This window comes from Emys orbicularis, chromosome 2 (assembly GCF_028017835.1).
Source record: "Emys orbicularis isolate rEmyOrb1 chromosome 2, rEmyOrb1.hap1, whole genome shotgun sequence".
NCBI classification, from domain to species: domain Eukaryota; kingdom Metazoa; phylum Chordata; order Testudines; family Emydidae; genus Emys; species Emys orbicularis.
This window is the reverse complement of record NC_088684.1, coordinates 224688615-224708425: the sequence shown is the minus strand read 5'-3', so window position 1 is coordinate 224708425 and position 19811 is coordinate 224688615. Positions and strand designations below refer to the sequence as shown.

At 40.0% G+C, this 19811-nt stretch overlaps 1 protein-coding gene across 3 annotated transcripts in view; it reads left to right on the top strand.

Moving 5' to 3' along the window:
- The window catches only part of RARB (retinoic acid receptor beta), a 287775-nt gene that overhangs the window by 136897 nt on the left and 131067 nt on the right, over positions 1-19811 (top strand). For 2 of the 3 annotated variants that reach the window (XM_065397922.1, XM_065397921.1), the window contains exon 1: positions 15016-15172. The exons of the other annotated variant lie outside the window; for it this stretch is intronic. In XM_065397922.1, coding sequence (XP_065253994.1) covers positions 15016-15172 — 157 coding nt within the window. Of the gene's footprint in view, positions 1-15015; positions 15173-19811 lie in introns of those variants that run through there. 3 annotated transcript variants of the gene reach the window in all.

Sequence of the window (19811 nt, the reverse complement as noted above, 5' to 3'; positions counted from 1 at the left end):
TACATTTGATAACTGTTAGTGGCAGATAAAAAGAAAAAGATTTTTATCAGTGAAGTTCATTTCTTGCTTAAAAACTGGAAAATGTTTTTTAAATATGAGACTCAAAAAAACCCCTCTGTAAATATACTAGAATAAAAGAGAACTTGATTCTTAGTGGGTCCTCAATCCAGTGTTCTGTTGTGGCATGCACATTTTTCTAGCACTGTCATTTGCATTTTCCGGTTTCAGTGCTCACAAATTTGCTTGTGCATGAGGGAGAACTATCTTTTTAGGCGTGAATTTTTTTAAAAGAGCCAGGTGTGTTTTTCCAAAGTCTCACAGCTCTAGCAAATCCTGTGTGACAGAGCCAATATATTTATACAGAATATGTGTGTGGGGGGGGGGGGGGGAGGGGGGAGATCTGGAAAAGGTTCATCTGGAGGCCTTTGAAGGCTACTGATAAGATGAGGGAGAAGCCAAGCCTGGCCTGTGAAAACAGCACTTAGAAATCTCTGTGTTAGGTTCTGATAGGGAGAAAAAGAATGGAGTGGTATTTGTCAACATGTGGTTGAATTCTCAATATGTTTTACACTTTACTTAGATCTCCTTGCCTCATTCTTTCCAGTGAGGTTTTCTGTCTGATTAGTATTGGCAAAGCTCTTAACTTTTCTAACACGCTTACAAGGCACTGGCTGCCAGTGACATAACATAGCAGCATTGTTAGGTTAGTTGAACTCAGTGCTGTATCACAATAGCATGCATCAGTCCTGCTAGCAAGCTCACTTTTTCTGATTCACATAGTTATGAAAAGGTCAGGGTTAGGAATCAAGCAGACAGAGTTTTAACTTTGCAAGACTTTAAAATGTGTATTAATAAACTATTCATTGAGGCCTCAGTTCTGCCATTTAGCCCATAGTAAGGGTGTCCATGATGCTGTACTGCCCCAGGAGAACAGCAGGAGCCTGAGCACACAACTGTTCTATGCCCTTTATGGGATGAGGCTTATTTCTGCCCCATGCAGCCAGCCAGCTCCATGGAGGTTTGGGCAATGGCCCTGCTTCCTTTCCCCTATCTAACTCCCTTTGGGATGCTGTGCATGCCAGAGCAGGAGAGAAGGATCAGCTCATGCACTCCCATGAACACAAGGGCTGGAATTCTGCTGGACCCCTTATACAGAATGTGCAAGGCACTGAGGTTCCTTAGCCCTATCCCCATGCTCCTCACCTCCGGATAAGTGCTAGGCAGATCCTGATCCTAAATTAACCTGTAGTAACCTTCAGATGGCTCCAGAGATTAATGTCCCACTCACTTGATGTCTTTTCACATGGCGATTTGCCCAGAGCTGTGGATGGAATAAAGGGAACTCTTTTCTGTGTGGGATGGCAAGGGCTGTGCTGAAGAGTTCAGCCAGAGTCTCAATGGATTGAAAACTCCAGCTGAAATGCAGCGTCTCTGTGCAAGAAACCAAGATGAAATGGCTTCTCCTGAGCAGGGCTGATATTCCTGATCAGACAATCAGAGGCGTGAGGGTAATACCACGTAATTTTTATCATGTGGACTTGCCCAAAGGAATCAAGTAGAAGTTGAAATACACTACAAAGAACAGCTTGAAGTTGTGAGGATTCAGGGAGAGTAAAATCGGTTTGGAAAAGCTTCTACAGATGATTCAGACACAGCACAATTGATACTGTTGCTAGTTCATGGATGCAATAGGAACATAAGAATGGCCATAATGGGTCAGGACAATGGTCCATCTAGCCCAGGGGTGGGCAGACTTTTTGGCCCGAGGGCCACATCTGGGTGGGGAAATTGCATGGAGGGCCTGAACGTAGGGCTGGGGCAGGGGGTTGGGGTGCGGGAGGGTGTGTGGTGTGCAGGAAGGGGCTCAGGGCAAGGGGTTGGGGTGTAGGAGGGTGTGTGGTGTGCAGGAAGGGGCTCAGGGCAAGGGGTTGGGGTGTAGGAGGGGTGCGGTGTTCAGGAAGGGGCTCAGGGCAGGGGGATGGGGCGCAGGAGTAGTGCGGGGTGCAGCAGGGGGCTCAGGGCAGAGGTTCGGGGTGCAGGCTCCAGCCCAATGCCGCTTACCTTGAGCGGCTCCGGGGTGGCAGGCACCTTGCCTGCCCTAGCCCCACGCTGCTCCTGGAGGAGGCTGGCACCATGTCCCTGCGGCCCCTGCGGGAGTGGGGGGCAGAGGGCTCTGCGTGCTCCCCTTGCCTGCGGGTACCTCCCCTGAAGCTCCCATTGGCAGTGGTTCTCCATTCCTGGCCAATGGGAGTTGCAGGGGGCGGTGCCTGCAGGCGAGGGCAGTGCGCGGAGCCCTCTGCCACGGTCCCCTCCCCCCCTGGTCCCCAGGGGCCTCAGGGACGTGGGGCTGGCCGCTTCTGGGAGCAGTGCGGGGCTGGCAATCCCGCGGGCTGGATCCAACGCCCTGACGGTCTGGATCCGGCCCGCGGGCCGTAGTTTGCCCACCCCGATCTAGCCCAATATCCTGTCTTCTACCCATTAGCTAGTGCCAGATGCTTCAGATGGAATGAACAGAACAGGGCAATTATTACGTGTACGTTCCACCAGCAGAAGTTGCTCCAATAAAAGATATTACCTTTCCTACCTTGTTTCTCTCCTATCCTGGGGCCAACATGGCTACAACAACACTGCTGTTTAAAATGGAAACTTGACAAAATAAACAGACTAAACAGTGACACCTGCTTCCTTTGCAAATGCAAGAACCAAAAATCATCCCCAGAGGACTTAGCATCTATAACCCTCTGACCACTACATACAATTCCAAATAAGCTGAACAGCTCTGCAGAAGGAGCAAACAAAAATTGAGGAACCATCTCCTACACCTTACATACATAAATCATCACATGGTCTTGCACAATAGAAGAAGAAAAAAATCAGAAAAATCTACCTAGAGCTCATACAGGACATGCAAAACAATTATAAAAAAAAACCTCCTGATGATAGCTATCAAACATAGACAAAAAAATGGAACCAACTACAACTTCTTCACAACCCACAGAACACCACCACCTCTGGGAGAAACCAAGACATCATGACCCACCACATGGACACTACACGACACCCCAACATCATCAAACTATCAAGACTACCCCAACTGGAACTGAAGTATGTATGCTCTCCAAAGCACTGAACTTTTGCCCCGCTACAGAATCTGATCACATACAAATGTGAAAAACTAGAAGAATTTTTCTGCCAACTCCACCTCAAGGAATTCTTTCAGAACAAAGAGGACACTACACACAACTACCAAATCCCCACTGACAGTCGTAAGAAAAAAGAATATCCCTCAGTGGCAAAACCACACACTAGGTCATTACATCGATTTCTTCAGGAAAAAAATTGACTATGAAATCCTCAATAAACACCTTCATCACAATCTTTTTACCATCTAAAGGACAGCTATACCGTCCCTGAAAGCCAACACGCAGGTAAAGGAGGCACTGTCATAGTCCTTAATCTTGATGACCATGTCAACGAGGCCAACGGACAACTCTCTGACACTACCCCCTATAAAGAACTGAAAGAAGATCCCACACCACAATTCACAAAGGAATTTAAAGAGACCATCAAATCCTTTCCCAAACAACTCCAAGAAAAACCCTACAACTTCATACCTCACAAAACCCACCCCAAGGACCTTTTACATGCTTCCCAAGATACACAAACAAGGGGAACCCAAGCAAATCCTTCATATCTGGCCAGGGCACTCTTATTGAAGGAACAGCAGAACACATAGCTACCATCCTTAAACCACTCACCACACAGTGGACTAGCTTCCTCCAAGACACTAATGACTTCCTTCAGTAACTCCACAACTTTAACAATCTCCCCAAAACACCATTCTTGACACCATAGTGCCTATACACCAATATCCCTTACCATGACATCATCGCTGCCTGTCTCGTATACCTACAAGATAATGCACAGTGCTTGGAAATCCACCCAAAACACATCCTCAAACTCATCCATTTCATCCTTCATGTTTAACAGCAAGCACTTTGTCCAAACTGTGGGAACAATCCTGGGTACTGGAATGGCTCCCTGGTATATCAGTGTGTTCATGGGCCACCTCAAGGAAGAATCTCTGGAAAAACGCACCACAAAACCAATGATATACCTGAGATATGTTGATGATATTTTCATCCTCTTGACAGAAGTTCTAAACTCTCTCATAGGTATCCACCGCAACAACCATCACCCATCCATCAGACTCTCTCTAGAACACTCCCACACCAGCATCAACTTCCTTGACACTACAATTAACTTAAACAATGGATCCCTACAAACAACTGTATACAAGAAAACCACTGATTACCACGCTTAGCTCAACAGATGCAGCAACCACTCCAGACACAGCAAAAAATCTGTTATGCACAGCCAGGACTCCGATACCACAGAATGTGCTCCAAAGAGAAAGTCCAAGATGCACACCTCTATACCTATCTCACTAAACAAGCAGACTCCCCAGAGAAGTAGATCACATCTTGGAAAGGGCCACCCAGATACCCTGGGAGAGCCTCCTTCAATACAGAAAAAACAACAACATTGCACACCCCTAGCTGTCACTTACCACCCCACACTGGAACCTATACAGGGTATCAAACAATTACAACCCATACTCGATGAGGACCGCATCCTGAAGGAAATCTTTCCTGAACCCCTTCTTCTGGCCTTCAAACAATCCCCCAACCTTTACATGCTCATCATCATAAGCAAGCTCCCCACAGACCAGGACACATCAACTCAAAGCAGTACTAGACCCTGCCAGAACAACAGATGCAAAACCCACAGGTGTATCTCCACTGCTACAATGATCAATATCTGCCACAACACACTTTTCAAGATTCATGGGTCCTATACATGCCTATCACAACATATGGTGTATCTCATCCAGTGCATTAAATGCCTCCACTAACAACTATGTGGTTGAAACCAGATAATCACTATACTCTCAAATTAACTCACACTGAAAAATTATAAAAGACAAAAACACTATATGACCTGTGGGTGAACATTTTTTACAAAATTATCATTTCATATCTGACTGTTCAGTCCTCCCTGTCAATGGAAATTTGCATAACACCTTCCAAAGGCAAGCTTGGGAACTTAAATTAATAACTCTACTAGACACGAAAAATCATGGACTCAACAGAGACACTGGTTTTATGGCTCATTACAACAATTAGTAACACACCACACTGCCTGCTACCCTTAATTGCCCACTTCAAACCCCTTAGGCATAACAGTTTTTAACCCTCAATTGCCCACTTAATTTCAAGTGACCACCTACAATATACATTATCCCTTTTGCGTAACAATCTGTCCCAACTTGTATTTAGCTCAGACATTCTCATTTCCTTCCTGAAGAAGAGCTCTGTATAGCTCAAAAGCTTATACCTTCCCTCAACAGAAGTTATCCCCCAATAAAAGATATTACCTCACCTAACTTGTCTCTCTTGTACCCTCAACGGACATTAAAAAATGACTACTCACCTTGTTGTGTTATTTCCTCTTCTCTGGACTTATACAGCTTATTTTCACCAGGCATAAAGCATCTGCTAGCTTGGTGAGCAGACTATAAGAATCCTGCTTCACATCATCAGTAAGGTTAAGATTTTGTCCGTTATTTTTAGTAAAAGTCACCGGCAGGTTGCGACTGTGGAAAAATTTCAACCTGCTCTAGTGATGACTCTTAACAAGTTGATATGGGTGGTAGATCTCTTTGAGTGGGTTTTTCACTGAGATTTCCTTCCCCTGAAGTCCCCTCCTACTTATTTTTCCAGCAGAGAGAATGACTAGAACCTATTAAATGGAATTAGCTGATTCTATGCTTTTGTTGTTGTTGATTGCGAGAACATGGGTTTCACAAACAAAACCTTTCAAAATGAAAAAATGTTCCATCAAAAAATTACCTGTTTTGAAAACAAATTTTCAGAAAACCATTTTAGTGTTTCTGAAAATTTTCAAGATCTTTGGACATAAATGAGTGACAAATGTAAGCCTGAGAGAACCTTGTTGACATGATTTGTCTTGTGTCATTTATCTGCCCTATGGCATATGTGCTTGTAAGCGTGTGGACTCACCCCTGCAGCGCCTCCTGCTGGTTGTCCATGGGAATTAGCTCATCCCAGCTCCGGAGCGCCCTCTGCAGGCCGGTGATCCACTACCGCTTGGCCCCCGTGTCCCTCCCAGGACCCCGGTGCCCCTTTCTCTGGGTTGCTGCCCCCTGGCAGTACCCCCACACTCTGGGTCTCCCCACCCAGGGGAACCCCCACCCACTAACCCCACCTCGCCTCAGTGTAAGGCTACTGCCAGTCACCATCTAGCCCCACTCCCTGGGGCAGACTGCAGTATATGCTACTCATCACTGGCACGGTTGGGTTTGGACCTGCTGCCTTTGCCTACCCCTGAGCTGCCCTCTGCAACCCCCAGTACCTGTTGGCCTAATGCTAGGCCGCAGCCTGGGGCTTTCCAGGCTGGAGCTCCCCAGCTCCTCTGCCTTTCCCCAGCCCTGCTCCACCCAGGTACCCTGTCTCTAGCTCCCTGCAGCCAGGCCCTTCTCCCTCTACAGGCAGAGGGAGACTGAGTCCTTGTTCCTGGCTCCCAGCCTTTATAGGGCCAGCTGGGCCCTGATTGGGGCGTGGCCCACCTGCGGCTGCTTCCCCAACCAGCCCAGGTCTTTCTTTCACAGCCTGCCAGCCCTCTCCCAGGGCTGGTTCCAACCCTATCAGGGCTGGAGTGGGTCACCACCCCGCTACAGTGCTCCATGAGGCCCATTTCCTGCATTGCTCATTTTTCATTTTTTGTGGGTTTTTTTCAGGTGAGTCATTTTTACTACATTATCTAGTATATTTTGTATTAGCATATTAGTATATTTAGTTTATTATCTACTTTGGTTAGTTTAGTCACCTGGTGAGATTTCTTCAATACTGAAACATCTTTTCAAAATGTCAATGTTTCAAATTTTTGTAAATTTTGCAGAAATTAAAAAAAAAAATCAGTCTGTTTAGAAAATGAGTAGAACAAAAAGATTTCAACTTTCAGATTTCCACAGAACTGCGATTGATTTACTATAAATTAGTAACAAAAGCTATGCTATTGGGGTAATATGCCAAAAATTATAAGACCACATTCGAGTTAATTATCTGTCAGTAGTTATAGTAATTTCTAAAGAGGGAAAGATGCAATCAACCTTTTCTGTCATTGACTTAGAACCAAAATTAACTAAAAATATATTAGCTGCCATTTAAAAGTAAGAATCTTCATTACTTATATTAAATAGAGAGGATTACTGAGCTTTCTCAGATACCAAAGTGTGGTAACTTTTGGTGAATTTTTATTCTTTACCGGAGGCCAATATATGTTCTCAATGCCTTTCCCCAGTCACTGTAGTGCTCTCACTTCAGTTCACTGGGGTTTTTCTTTGGCATTCTTTGTTCAGCAAGTATAAATCAGAAGAATGTCACTACTCATTAAACTGATTTTTATCACCTTTAACAAGCCAATGGACACTATAACCATTCCACCACATCTTGACTATCTCTTATATGGATCGTTTGTTTTTGTTTTTTTGCCCATTTGCAGCTAAAAAAACTTTTTCATTGTTCCCTAGCAAGAGATACAGTATATAGCGCTACTCTTCTCTGTGAACTAATTAAGAAAGAAGTGCATGTCAGAAATACATGTGTAAATCTGTTGAAGTCAGTGGAGCTATGCCAATTTACACCAGCTGAGAATCTGGCCCATTGCCTTTATATTAGGTTTTCCACCATCACAATCTTCTTGAAATTTGTTTCTTGTGTTCAGTCCACGATGAATTCTAAGCTAAATCTGTGTGAAATTCTCCCTTGTGCAGAGGACCACCACAAGGTCTATACACCACTTAACTACCTCTTAAACTTTCAAAATACTTGTTAGGTCAGGATAGCCCTTGTTATGTTCTTATGCACAGGGCTGAATTTCACAATCATTTGCTGAATACTGTGGCATTTGTTTTAGCAATGCTGCTATGTGTATCCAGTCCCCAGGAATCTGATCTGTCAACAGAGAACTTCTAAATATACTAGTTCTCACTAATTTCTGCCCTCATTTCCTTTAACGGATGGGGTTGTATGTTATCTGGACCTGGTACTTTGTCTATTTTAAATTGTCCAGTCTTTCCACAGCTATGTCTATTGTTTTGTACACATTATCTTCCTCCTCCATACACATTATCTTACTCCTCCCCAATCGTACCAGGAAATGTAATCCCTTTCTTAGGCAGGTCTCCATCCTCTTCCTCCTTAGAAAAGTCAGAAACAAAACAATTATTCAAACAGCCTCTTGGTTTCTCTACTATTATTTTTAGTGGATCATTGTGCACTTGTACCTTCAACCAACTGTGAGCATATTAAGCATGAAGAGTGCTTATCTTTAGCAGAAATATTCTCTGCAGTTTAATGTTCAATATTTCTACTTGCTTTTCTATTCCTTTTTATCTTGCTTCTGCTTACATTTTATAGATCTCCCAATCCACATTCTCACCAGATTATATAATACAGTATGTCAGAGCCATTCATGACTCCATAGCTAAGGTTGCATCAGCATTTCCATTAAAATTATCTATTTGGGGAGATTTATAATCTAGCTGTAAAAATCTCTTTATAGGTAAAACTTGAAACACCAGTTCTCAATCCATTTAAAAAATAATTATTTGCCAATAGCTTTTAGTGGAAGACATTTAGTAATTGCAGTGTTCTGGATCCCCCAAACAGCAAGCAGGGAGAGGCCCATTCAGTATGTAGCTAATTTCATATGTACTATCTTTTCTTTTTGGGTCCCTCAAAATTGCAGGTCACCTCCTCCCTGTCCATGCGCTATGCTGGTGATGTCACAAGCACTACTGAATTCTGCCGGAGTCTACAGCTCGCCTGTTGGGCCTCAAGGAGATTTTTTGTCTATTTTTACATTTACCATATAGATGAGTATTACAATTTTTTTTAAAAAGTATTATCCCTCTCTGTTTCAAAGGCCAATAATATATTATCCCTCTCAGTGATTGAGGCCAAGAATTTAACAGGACTCAAAAAAGGACTGGGAATTGATGTGGCTATCAAGAAGATCCAATTATCATAGTTAATGACAAAATTTGTGTAAAGGATATTGAGCCAATCTCTATTAGAGATCAGTAGAAGGCCTGTTATGGGGAGCACATTATCCCACTTCTGAACACTTCTAGGTTTTTACAGCTTCCTTTGAAGCACCAGAGACAAGATACTGGGCTAGGTGGACTTTGGATCCGACCCACCGTCTCTATTCCTAAAGCCGCAGGCAGCAGGAGAATAAAGTGCAACTACCCAATTTTTAAAATGTAAATTATGCACAGATATTATTGTTTTGGATATCTTTATATGTATGTAATTGTGTTAATAGTAATATCCTTTAGGTTATAAATTTTATGAGCATTTTATGGTGGTGAACCTGAAACCAGACCCACTTTCCCCCTTTTACTATTGCTAGTAATGTATCTGGAACATAACCCTGGAGCTGATCTTGCATGTTATGTGGAAATCCACATTAAAGCCACTGAGAGTTCTGGAGTACAGCAACCAAGAATCACCACTGTGACTGCTTTTTTGTTGTACTTCACATCTATCAAAGCTGTCTCTCCTGTGCCAGTCAAAATATTTGTACTGTGATATTCTCTCTGTAGGTTCAATATTGTTCTAGTCCGATTCCTGCGAGTCCTGCTATGTGTTTCATATCCTTTCAATAGTATCTTAATATTTTAAATATTCAGCCATTCCCCTGGTTCAGCCTTCTTTTCCCTAATTCGTTAACATCATTCTTACTCTTCAAGCATGTGAAAACATCCTACAATATTAACAAGTAAATACAGTAAACTACAGTGGGATTTGGGTAGCCAGATTTTAAACCCCATGTCATTAAACTTAAAAAAAAGAAAAAAGAAAAGGCAGGTAATATTTCATATTAGCATCTATTCTGAATAAAGAGGTAAAAATCAAAGCCTCTGTGTGTGAGTGATGGCAGTGATTTAACTGCCAGTGATTCTCCCAGCAACTGACACAAAGGAATCTCTGAGTATCAGAGTTGAGGCGGCAAGCTCAGTGTCAGCGCTTGCCTAGGGAGTAGAAGAAACCTCACTTTGTCTCTGCTTTTACTGCTTAAACACACACATCACTCACTAGTAACCATTTACTCTGCTGTCAAAACTGTTTCAAGAGAGAGTTACATGTGATTAATAGTAAAATGCATGTAAAAAGGTAGGCTTCTGCCAACATGCTTTCTTTTAAAGATTTTGTGTGTGTGTGTGCATTTGTTCATTTTCTGTCCTTCACATAAGGCTGTAACAGTCTGCCAATAATATGTTGGTGCTAGTAAAAGCTTTTTTATTTAGACAGCACACAGCATTCAACCTAATTCTGGACAAGTCTCTGTGAAGCACATTATGGCATCCTCAGACTCTTGTTCTTTACAAAAAGTGACCAGCACAAACATGTGTGCAGAACATGATTCATGGTGCTTCATTCTGAATTGTCCAGTGGGTAATTGCTGTACAAAAACCAGAGAAACAGATGTAGACCCTAAACCTTAGCTATAAATTTTTGTTTTATGATTATGGGTTTCAAATGTGCTATGTAACACTGACAAATATACAGTAATGCTGAAAGAAATGGATTTCCAACTTGAACTTTTTATTTCATTTGTGGATAAGAATATGTTTATTGTTAAGTTTCTTGCCACTACAGATTGAGAAAAAACAGATCAAGGTGATGGCATGAAATCAAATTTTTTGTTGTTGTATGATCTAATGGGAAAATTTTGGAGAGTTCTTTTCCACTTGAATCTTTCAAGAACTGGATAAGAGTTTAAAATGTGTGTCAATAATTCAAGCTTTGTTACATTTGAATTAACCAATTTATTAATTATGCCTTCAATGTATATTCAAAATGGTTGTAGTTAGTGCTGTCTGATATACACTATATGAATATTATTTTTTGCAAAAATTCTCCCAAGTTATCAGGGTACATTTTCTTTGTATTATGTTTTTTAAAAGAGCCTAAATTGTACAATTTACAGAGGAACAAAACTTTGGAAGAGATAAATAAACTAATTAAATTCTAGAACTGAGAAGAAATACTATAGAGCTGAACTGTTAGATTATTTGAGGAATTCGTTAATTACACATGGTTCAGTAATAACTGTAATCATTAGCACAACTATCATTCATAATAAAACATGATGAACTACCTGGCCCATTTAGATATAGTATGAAAAAGCCATCTTATTCCATTCATATGCAATTAAGCATGAATTACTGGCAGTTATTTTCAGAAGTTGCCCATGACTTATCTGCAATTAAAAGCACCCCAAATAGGTTTTATATTAAATATAATTTTATTAGAACAGTTAAAAAATAAACATAACCATGTTTGGTCAGTATGATTTTGTTCATTGTAATTCATCAGGGTACCTTCTTGGTCTAAACGTTCACCATATCCAGAACTCTGGGCTGTAGAGAGCCCCCTTTCTTCCTAACATGGAAACTGGCAAAAGATGTTTTGTTCTGTGTGTATCTTTCCAATCATCTTAATGATGACACACTAGATGTTCCTAAATTCTCATCATGAGAAAACAGGTTTTATATGGCTATAAAATAGTGTCTTTTAATGAAGTTTTGTTATCCACCACAAATGAACAAACAAACAAAACAAAAAAGCAATAGCCACATGATAAAATCAGATTTTCGTAAAATGTCACCACCTCTTTTTTCCTTGTTAATAGTGAGAACTCTGCTTGCTGTGCTGAAAATTGTTGTAATGTGCTTGGGTAAGTCTGCATTGTGCATACTTTTCACATTACAGTGTAAGTGTCACTGAGCCACTTCTTAAGCTGGAGCAATTTCAGCATGGGGTAAGTTTCCCCTGACAGACTCTAAAAGCCCCTGGATGCCAGTGTTGCATTCCAGCCCTATAATTCCTCTATCAGGATAGGCGATGAAGTGAGACTATGTCTACTGTAGGGACAGCTAAATCTCTTTTGTCTGAGAGGGGAAGAAATTAAGAAAAGCTTTTGTTGGTGTGTCTTCAAAGGGATTTTGCTTCTAGATTACAACAGGGCTTTTCGTTTAGTGGTTTGTTTTCAGTATAGACCTATCAGTTTCAAGGGACAATGCTGTTTTGTTTAACTTCTTGAATCTTTACAGAAAGTTTTGTTAACACAATCTACAGGTATTGTCACAGAGCTTTTAACGCATCAAAGGACTTTCTGCAGAGAAAGAACATCACATCCATTAAGCAAGTTGGTCAGGTCCCAAAGTGAATCTCTCCTTAGTATTTCTTGTCTTTTCTTGTGTTCATTTCCCACCCACAATGTTCCCAGGTTCATCAGATGTTATGGGTGAAGTTTTCAAAAGGTGTCCACTAATTCTGTGTTTTTCTGGTTTTGGGTGCCCAGTCTGAGACACCTCGGGTCTGATTTTCAGAAATGCTGAGTATCTGCAATATTGACCTAAAGGGGGAGATATTAAAAGGCATGAAAGGAAATTAAGTGCCCAACTTCTATTGAAACTTGATGAAAGTTGGGCTCCTCTCTTCCCTTTGTGCCTTAGAAAATCTAACCCAAAGCCAATATAAGATGCAAGTTCTCAACACCTATGATCCAAGGTGTCTCAGATCAAGCTCCTGAAATAAGAGGCCACTTTTGAAAGTTTTTCTCTTTTTTTTATTTTTTTAAGGGGGAAAACAGTGTCTCAGAACTTGATATTACATTTTCCTTTTCATTATTAAAATACCTATAGCAATCCATCCAGGTAAAGAGCTGACAGGATTCAGATCCATACACAAGATTGTATAGGAAGGAGACTATTTATACAAAAATACAGAATTTTGTGTACTGCTTTTGTGAGATGCAGATGAGAGTTGAGAGAGAGCAGCACTGAACCACCAGTGAGACAGCTGAGCTTGGTGCTTTTTCAGTCATGGTCTCACCCCTTGCTTTCAGCTGTCTTACTGACCAAACTCTGTAGGTCACAACCCTTCCCCCAGAGTCCAAGGCCTCTTTGCCTTGTCTCTTCAGGTGCAGTGAATGCAATGGGCAGGGAGAGAAAGAGAGAGGTATCTTGGGGTGTTCGGCCCTCCTTTTTTAATAATTTCAGTCCTCTTCTTGAAAAATATTTCCAGCTGAGAACCAGGAGCTAAAGAGTCTATGTGGAAGGATGTTCCCTGCTGGTTTTTATTCACCTGTTCGAACTTCCTGTGTCCATAGGTGCTGGAACGGGGGGTGCTGCCGCACTCCTTGGCTTGAAGTGGCTTCCATTATATACTGGGTTTACAGTTTGGTTAAATGGCTCTCAGCACCCCCACTATACAAATTGTTCCAGCACCACACCTGTGTCTTCCCTTACTCTGTTTACTGCTTAAATGCCAATCAAGCAGATCACACATTCCTTTGCTGAGGATGGACCTGTTTGTCAACTTCTGTTTGGGCAGGGCTGTGGGGTTTGGAACATGTGTTAATAACACCATACAGGGTAATCTTATAACCACATATAATGTTGCCACACATATTTTACCAGGACAATACTGACCAGCAAATTTTGAGTTTTCAAATGATACCTTACAAGGCATACTTTGTACAAAGATCACTGCAATAGTTAGTAGGGTGTGAACACAGGGGTCACAGTCTGATTCTGGGATCTGCTTGGCTGCTTGCAGAACCGGGTCCCCTTACATAGAAACTTCTCTGTGCTGGTGCTGAGCAAATGCTGAGTGCCAAATGCTATCACTTTGGCTCTCTGCACTTCTTTCAGCAGCCTGAGTAGTCTGCAGGATTCAGGCTGTAATGATTCATTTGCTGTGTTTAATTACATTTACATGGATGTCTGGAGGGGGTGGAAGTGGGGTGGATATTGAAGCACCTAATGCTCTCCTAGTTATGGGCCTATCAACATTCTCAAGTAAGTGGATGCTGGCATGGAGAGTTTTAGCTCCAGACTGTCAGGGATACTGTGTTACAAATATCAGCCAAAACATTAACACAGATTTGCACAGGGAGGAGTGTATAATCTGTGATGTTCTTTAGTAGCTGTCTCCCCAAGATGAGAAGCTAGTGTCTGTAGCCATGTCCCTGTAAAGTGGCAAATTGTGTCTGTGTGTTGCTGATTCTTTCCACAGAGGAGGTAGGGACCGTGTAGGGAATTTAAGAAATAGACTGGCACTTAAAATAATCCACACACCTAGAATAAGATGATATGTATATAAGATTTGTTGTTGTGCAGACAGGACCCAGAAGCAGCCTTTTTGCAATTTAATCTTCCTCTTTATTTTTTTTTATTTTATTATTTAAAGATAAGAAAGTATAAAAGCAATGGCTAATAGTTGCTTGCTTCTCTGCCTGTCGCTTTTGCAGGGCTGCTGGGAGTTTTTAAGCAGTGTGAGAATCCTGGGAGCTGGTGATGTCAGACTGGTTTGGGTCATTTGAAGGTTAGCAGCCTGGGAAGGGTTCATGGAAAGTTCACTCGCATATATTAGGCAATTCAATCTTTCATTCTGTGTGACACAAATAGTAGGAAGTGAGCTGTTCAGAGGCAGAAGGATCTATTCACTGGTGAGGGGGATCCAGAGTTACTACCAAAGGTCTTTTATTACTGGGACTTTGATGATGTGTGTGATGTGAAAAAGATCATATCTTCAGCAACAACCTATGAGGCAGGACTGATTCTAAAGGATTTTTGGAATGATTTGATTGAAACTAAAACTTGGAATGTTGCTTGTTTCCCCCTATCTTGCTGGATTGGCTGAGCAGCCTGGAAAATGGTAAATGATCATTTGGATCAATTACAGGCTTTTAGCTGTGTTGTCTGTCATAATTCATGATTCTGGTCTGGGAAAAAGACGAACAGCCTACGTGCCAAAAAAGGGGCAGAGTTTGATGGAGTTGGGTGTACTTTTATATGCCATTTTCCTCCACACCTAGAGGAAAGCACTTTTGCAGACGTTCTGCAGAGGGGGAATCATGTTTGACTGTATGGATGTTCTAGCAGTGAGCCCTGGTCAAATTCTGGATTTCTACACTGCAAGTCCGTCTTCTTGCATGCTCCAGGAGAAGGCTCTGAAAGCATGCTTCAGTGGATTGGCACAAACAGACTGGCAACACCGGCACAGTGCTCAATGTAGGTCCCATTATTTTTTCCAGATTTCAAAAAAATTATTTGCATGCAGTTAAAAAAAAACCCAACTACTTTTAATTTGCGATAGGGATTGTAGGGACTTTTTCTTATGCAAAATGTGGTTGTGTAAGTATTTTCTTTTGCAGAAAAAAATATTTAAAATATGTTTTATGTTTCCACCTTTTTACACAGTATATCAACCCTTCAACCAGGTTTTTAGCAAACAGGAAAATGCAAAACAATAATATAGTACAGCACGACTTTTTAAACTCTGTCCAATGAAGGACAAATTACACAGAATCTCTGTTGTAGTTTTCTTTCCTTTGCCTCCCTGCTATAATTTCCCATCACACTTGGTAATTGATTGCATATTTTCTCGATGTACATTTCAACAGTGCAGCCAAACAATTAAAATTGTATTCTGTACATTCCTTACAAAGAATTTAAACTGCATAGTGTAGGTGATGTTCTTGAAATCAGGCGATAGTTTTAGGCTTCCATTAATATTTCCCTTGCTAAGAAAAAGCAATATTTCTTTGTACTGACCTTGCTGCCACCTTTCTTCTTCACTTTGTTGCTATAAGAAGTTGCTGTTTTGCTAGAAAACTACTAACTGTGAACTCCCCTTGTGTTTAGCCATCAATTATTTTCATACCTTCAGATTCAGTCAGAGTCTCGGAGTAGTAGAGGAGGAAGCATAGATACTGTAATGTAGTTTTTTAAAAATTACTGTTTTGTTATCTGATCTTGACATAGTGCTGAGAAACATAGATGGTAAACAGTGGCAGTGTTTTAACACTGTAGTTTCAAGTCTAAGAAATTACAAGTACCAGTACGCATCCCCTATACTCTGCATTAAAGAGCCTGCAGGATGCTTCTCTGCTCTGACACTGATTAAGATAAATGACTTGGCTATCTATCAAAATGTTTTTAACACACTCTTTGACACTTCAGTGCAGCATTAGCTATAGAATTATGTCTGAAATCTTTGTTTTCCAAAGAGTTCAAAGCTGCATAAGAATAAATGTAGCTTTCCCTTCAATGTTGTTTATCCAGAGGGAATTAAAGAAAAAAAAGTTCTTAAAAGAAGTGCCTGGTGGATTATCATATTTATGACTCTCCGCAAAACTTTTTCTCAGAATATGTATGGCATTAGTTCTTGAACCAATAAACCATTGAGAAAAGACTTGTAAAAATCAATAATGATTGGCAACTATATGGGTTCAAATGTTTAACATCTTTACAATTAAAAAGAATTAAACTCAATAAAAAAAAATCAACATATTTTATTTATTTTCCCTTAGCTACTTTCAAAATATTTCTACATTTGAGGTCGCAAGATATGAAAGAAAACCTATTACTTGAAAGTTCTTCCATAACCGTAAGAAACTAAAGACATTTCACTAAAGATGTATTCTCTAGTTACCATGATTTAAACAGAAATATAAGTTTAACTATGGTAATAAAAATGCTTTGAATCCTAGAAATTTTGCCTCATTAGTAAGCAAGTCCCATAATATAAAACTTTCACTGGAAAAATATTTTTCATCACATTCTGATAATTGTTTAAATAATTTTTAAATAAAGTGTAGCTTTTATCTGCACTTTCCTATACTTTTGTTATTAACTAGAAACATGTTCTAAAAAATGAAAAATGCTGTGTTTGTTCTTGAACAAATTAAACATAGGATTACCCTTATCAGAGTGGAAGAGTGGTAAATATGTCATTTGCCTAGGGCCAGCGATAAGAGACAAGTGTTGATAACAGAAAAGGTCAGCTAATCAAAGAAACTCATATTAACAAGAGTAAATAAAAAATACAGAAAAGTGCTTTCAGGAATTGAGTCTTATAATTTTGTAAGGAATACAATTAAACTTTACTGCAAGGCAACTTAAAATCAGGCTGACCCTGAATTATAATTTGTTTGGCTGTAATTTGAACTGACTGTTAATGACACTCATACTGGAAAGCACGTTAGCTGGTTACTTTCTAAATAGTGTTCAGTTAATTTATGTAGCAATTTTTTTATTCTGAAAAAATGAGCAAGTACTCTAAATATGTGTTTGTGTGTACATATGAAAATATGCACACATATTTTAATTTATTAAAATTCTATTGAAATATAAACTGTTTTATTACTTATATGAGGTGCTGACAAAGAACAATTTTGGGGTTGGGGGAGTGATACAAAGAGCACAATGACTAAAGTTTGCTCCAGTGCTGTAAATGTAACAATGACAATGGTTAATTTCAACCACAAGTATTTCCTGACTCTCTTTTCCTATTTAGACCTTTGCGGTTTTGTGTAAAGTAGTCATAGCCGAGATTCAAAAGTATTCGGTACTTGGTAGGATTTTGGGGGGGGGGGGGGGGGGGCTCAGCAATACTAATGATGCACCTGCAGCAGTTGATTTAGGCCTTATATGCTACTTTGATAGAGATGAGGAGTCTGGAGTAGGAGGTAAATGGATGTTAAGGGAATAATGCATGCATATTGCAGACTCAAAAGAGCCCAGTAACAATCCTGAACCGCATCAATGCTGCAGCTGAGATGCTGGAAGAATTAATCCTTGTTGCATTTAATTTAGAGTACTGTATGTCCCCAACTTCCGCACATTAATTCCATTGCAGTTCAATGTGCAGAATGCAATCCTGTAATATTATGAATTGTCCTAGCCTATGGAAGGTCTGCAAATTGAAATAGAAGGTAAGACGCAGTCCAAACATGACTTGTGTTTGTACACTATTTTTCCTTCTCCCATTGGGTAGGTTTGCAAATCAAGCATAAACCGTATGTATTACACATGTGTGCATGTAAGTATATGTGTTTAAAAACACACACACACACACACACACTATATATATATTACTACTGATGTTTAAAAATTCATTAATATATTATATTAATATATTATATATATTATATTGTATATATATATATAATATACACACACACACACACAGGAATGTATATATACATTGAGTGCTTACTATTTTTTTCAAAATTAAAATATATGTATGTATATTTTTCATGTGGATTTAATTTTATTGTAATGGATTAAAGAGAAGAAATAATTCATTTACAAAGAAAGTAATGGACTCAAAGAAAGGGAATAAAACTGATTGATTGAATTTTTAAACATCAGTAGTAAGCACTCCTCTTAACTCTCTCGAGAGAAATCAGGCCAATATATCAAAATCAGACAAGACTAGATCTGAAGGGGAGAATATAGACGTTTAAAGAGGAGAAAATAGACTAAAATTAAGATTATAAAAATGCCTCATTTGTATTTTAAAGTACAATATAATTTTCAGCTTCCCTGTTGCACAGCTTCAGTAATTAGCTACAAAAAAAAAATAAGTAGAGACTGAATAACTTCTGTTGAAACATGAAACAGCTGAATAGCATGGAAGCAAGGGTGCACTCAGGATTGGACCAGACAGAACATGAAAAAGGTGGAATGGCTGATTTCCCCTTGTCCTAGAAGATCCTATAAAAAAAAAAATCTTCATATGATTCATTTAACAGGTGACCTCAAATGAGAAGGCCCAAAACAGGAATAACCTAAGCATTCATATGAAAGCAGTGTTTCAACAAGTAATATAGAAAACCACTATTAGTCTAGCACATTTTGTTACATTTACAAAAATAGAGAACTCAATAAAGATAAAATTATGGGTGTACACATAGGCTGCAAATACGATCAGTATAATTCCTGTAGTATATAGTCCTTACTCAAGGGAAAGTTTCCAGTTGGCTTCCCTGAGAGGTTTGGCTGAGTAAGAACTGGAGGTGTTAACCTTCAAAAATCTTGTTAAAAATTAAATCCAGAAGCATAAAATTTACTTCTAAATCCCAGGTTGTTGTGAAGTGTGGATTGGGGGAGGTTCTTGTTCTCTGCGGGCACTGAAAATCCTAGAAACATCTGTGCCCAACAAAGAGCTCAATTCCTTATTTTCTTTCATCTTTCTGAATTTAAAAACAAACATTTTGAAGTGTGGGACTTGAAATCTGCATTCCCAAGTATCCGATTGCTGCAGGTGCGTTTGGTAAATCACATACTGGCACCAGAGAAGGCAAGGTCTGTTCGAAACAGGTTATTCTCTTTAATGTTTGTTATAAACTTCACAGCGAGATGGTTAAGAAGGAGTTGTTAAGTACTTTATTTAAAATATCTGTGCTTGATCTCCTATGGTTTAATCAGTCTACAAAGATAACAAGTAAAAGCATCTGTAAGATGTAATGAAATCTGTCATGGTGTTCCCTGAATTTTACTTCAAGCATCAGATTAAATTATTTCTCATCCTCTGTGTTATCCTGGCTTCCTTACCTTCTCTTGAAAAAGCATGGCATGAATATTTTTTCTGAATGAACTGAAACTAGAATAACCGATCCTGTATTTTAGCGTCTGATATAGCAGGCCCGATTCAGTCCCCAGCATGCAAACTATGGCCGAAGTGCACTGCTGTTAAAAACTCTTGAGGATGCAAAATCTGAGAGGGATTCATTGGTGTTACTGGTGTAGAATAAGCTTGGAGCAAAAGTGAAATATCTGTGGGTGGTTTTCTATTTGTGTAATGGGCCTGTGTAATAAAGGTGCCCCCAGGCAGGGCAAATCTGAGTTTGTGCACTGTTGCCAG